At 39.3% G+C, this 2,608-nt stretch overlaps 1 protein-coding gene across 1 annotated transcript; it reads right to left on the reverse strand.

Moving 5' to 3' along the window:
• Positions 1-89: 89 nt before the first annotated feature.
• LOAG_14463 (hypothetical protein) lies at positions 90-611 on the reverse strand (the record flags this gene model as incomplete). Its single annotated transcript, XM_003149960.1, has 2 exons — positions 90-230; positions 480-611. The coding sequence occupies 2 exons, from the start codon at positions 609-611 to the stop codon at positions 90-92; spliced, it is 273 nt and encodes a 90-aa protein (XP_003150008.1).
• Between the last annotated feature and the right edge of the window lie 1,997 nt (positions 612-2,608).

Consider the following 2,608-nt stretch of genomic DNA (forward strand, 5'->3'; position numbering starts at 1 on the left):
ATACTTGCTGCTCTCATTAGTCATCGTTTGTGTATACTGCTTATCAGTTCCCTTTTGATAATGAATGAATTTCAAGAAACACATTGACATTAGTGATGTATACATTCCTGGTCTTCATCTTCCAGCTCCACTTCAAGATTCATTTCTCCGAGTTCCATTGTCTTCCGAGCTACTGCTCCGTTTGATACATAACGATCCGGAATGCGGATAATCCATTCCCTTTGGCATGGCTGAAAGTGAAATATAACTCCGCTGTACTTTGATTAATGTACATCTACACTGATCTGCTTACTATATTATCATCAGTTAACGATTTAGAAAGAGCTCATGGCTTAGAGTTGAACTGTTCAATGCCCATAACCCGCAGTCCAATGTGTCCCCTCATGAACGGTGGCACTTAGCCCTAGTTTTTCGGCATATATACATACATACGTACACCACACATCGTGTATCCTCGGTTTCTTCGTTCAGTTCCAAACATTAGCAGTTGGGAACATCGTCGCAACATATATCGGGTACCACCTCACATTGTCCGTTTCAAAAGAATAAATCCAGGTCATCCACGGCATAGCACTGATTAGTTGAACCTCATTATCGAAAGAAGTCCTCATGGCACTCAACAATCAAATCGTCATTTTAGAATCTTTGATTTTCGAACTTTACTCTTCAACTTTGCTAGAATTGGCCCGTAGTGAAAGAGGGTCATTCAGTCCTCGAAAGATTCCGGTTTTGTCCATAACTTCTCGAAGTCAAGGGGAAACGATGTTATGATTCCCAAACTGGTTTCTGAATGTAACAGTTTCCTCAGTGTAAAACATGATACAAATGGTTTAATGTTCCACCGCCTATCTTGACGTTATCTTCAAGTTTAAACCTAAATTAGAATAATCAAAACTGCTTGTTGATTTTGTGGAACTACACAACATTACACGTATCTGATTGTTCCAGGTGTGAGGAAGCGTAGCGCAAGGGGAAATTTTGTTCTGACCTACGTTCTTACGCACAAGCATCTCAGAAGTTTGCGTAACAGCAGAGAAAATCAGTGCCCATCTTTATGGATCCGTGACCTTACTGCCACAGCCTTGGAAGATTTCGCTGACAAGCAAGTTAAACTTCAAACTGGCAATAAATACTATTACAATCACACCGTCGTGAACTTGGAAACAAATCAGTTCTTCAAAAATTTCCAAAACAACAGCTTTTTCGGCGATATTACCTTTGACCTTGACCTTAAAAGATAAATTGAAATGCATTTACTAGTTTAATTCAATGTCACCACTTGGCTTGCCTTATGTATACAGTTCCAGTCGCGAAAGTCTTCTTGGCGCAGAATGAATTGGGAAAAAGAAAAAAAGACTGGAACTAATGTCCAACAGATTCTTTCAGACCTTATGGCTTATGATAGGCTTGTTAAGTCGTTCCTCTCAAAGTAGCAAAAGACCGTTATCGTTCCCAGTCTTAGGCAGTTAAATCGCAATCTCTTCATGGCTCTTTGATCTAAGAAAAACTAACGTGCATCTTTTCAGACTCCTATCTTCAGCATCTCCTTCATGTTCACTCGGGTGTTAGTTGGAAGAGTTGATGCCAATATCGAGAATCCTATTCGGGCTGTCATCAGTGAAAATTAGATAGCAACCGATAGCTTGATTCCAAATCCCGTTCCGAGTAATGCGATCATATTCATTGATTACGTTGTATCTTTCGCTGGCCCTTACATCTCTTCGTTCTCGGTCTCTTTTCTAAATGGCCAAGTCTTTAAGCGACGGAAGGACTGCACCAACAACCATCCATTTCCTCACAGAAATATTCGCTCCATTCGGAATGCTGGAATTCTCGTTTCTGATCCATTTCATTTCCAGTGAAATTTCAGAACTTTTATTCTGCTCATTTCCGTATGGAGCACATCTGATTACAGTCTTTACATCCAAAATTCACTGGTCAATTGGAATGCTTTGTGCACATTATCAAGCGCGTTATCCAAGAGGGTAATAACTAAAAGCTCTCAACTCTTTCTGTTGGGCATGTAGCGATCAGTGATCGTATTCCAATTTGGAAACCCTTTGTCGATCACTTTTCGCCCGTCGTAGCCTGTTTCATGTGTCAGATTACCATGGTGGAATCTGCCATAACAATTCGATAAGCATTATAAGCTATTCCAGGTGTTTACTCATTTATATCAGGGAGTTTTGTGTTGATTTCAAGATATTCTAGCTATCAAATTAAATCCTTCGAAATATCTGTATTTGGTTTACGATAGGAGGAAAGTCTTGAAAAGACATGTTAATCAGATCATTCTGTGTTTTAGTACTTGGCCATAAGGCCATCCCAAACCATGGGTTTTCTGTAGGAGTTACAGTGGAGTAGCACTAGCAATGGTACCAGTTAATACCTTTGCAATATCCATTGATGACATTACTTTGAGTAATGATATTCGGAACAACTAAGCAATCACAACTCGTCTAATCAGTTCATACTTTCTTGTCTTCAGTATTACTCCATAAAGATTCGCATTCCATTCATGTTAATTTTATCTTTTTCCCATCACTTATGAAGGTTTCTGTGTTCAACAGTTATTCCATTCTTCACATCATGTTATATTCAACTCACA

The sequence above is a fragment of the Loa loa genome, assembly GCF_000183805.2.
Source record: "Loa loa unplaced genomic scaffold supercont3.1182, whole genome shotgun sequence".
NCBI classification, from domain to species: Eukaryota; Metazoa; Nematoda; class Chromadorea; order Rhabditida; family Onchocercidae; genus Loa; species Loa loa.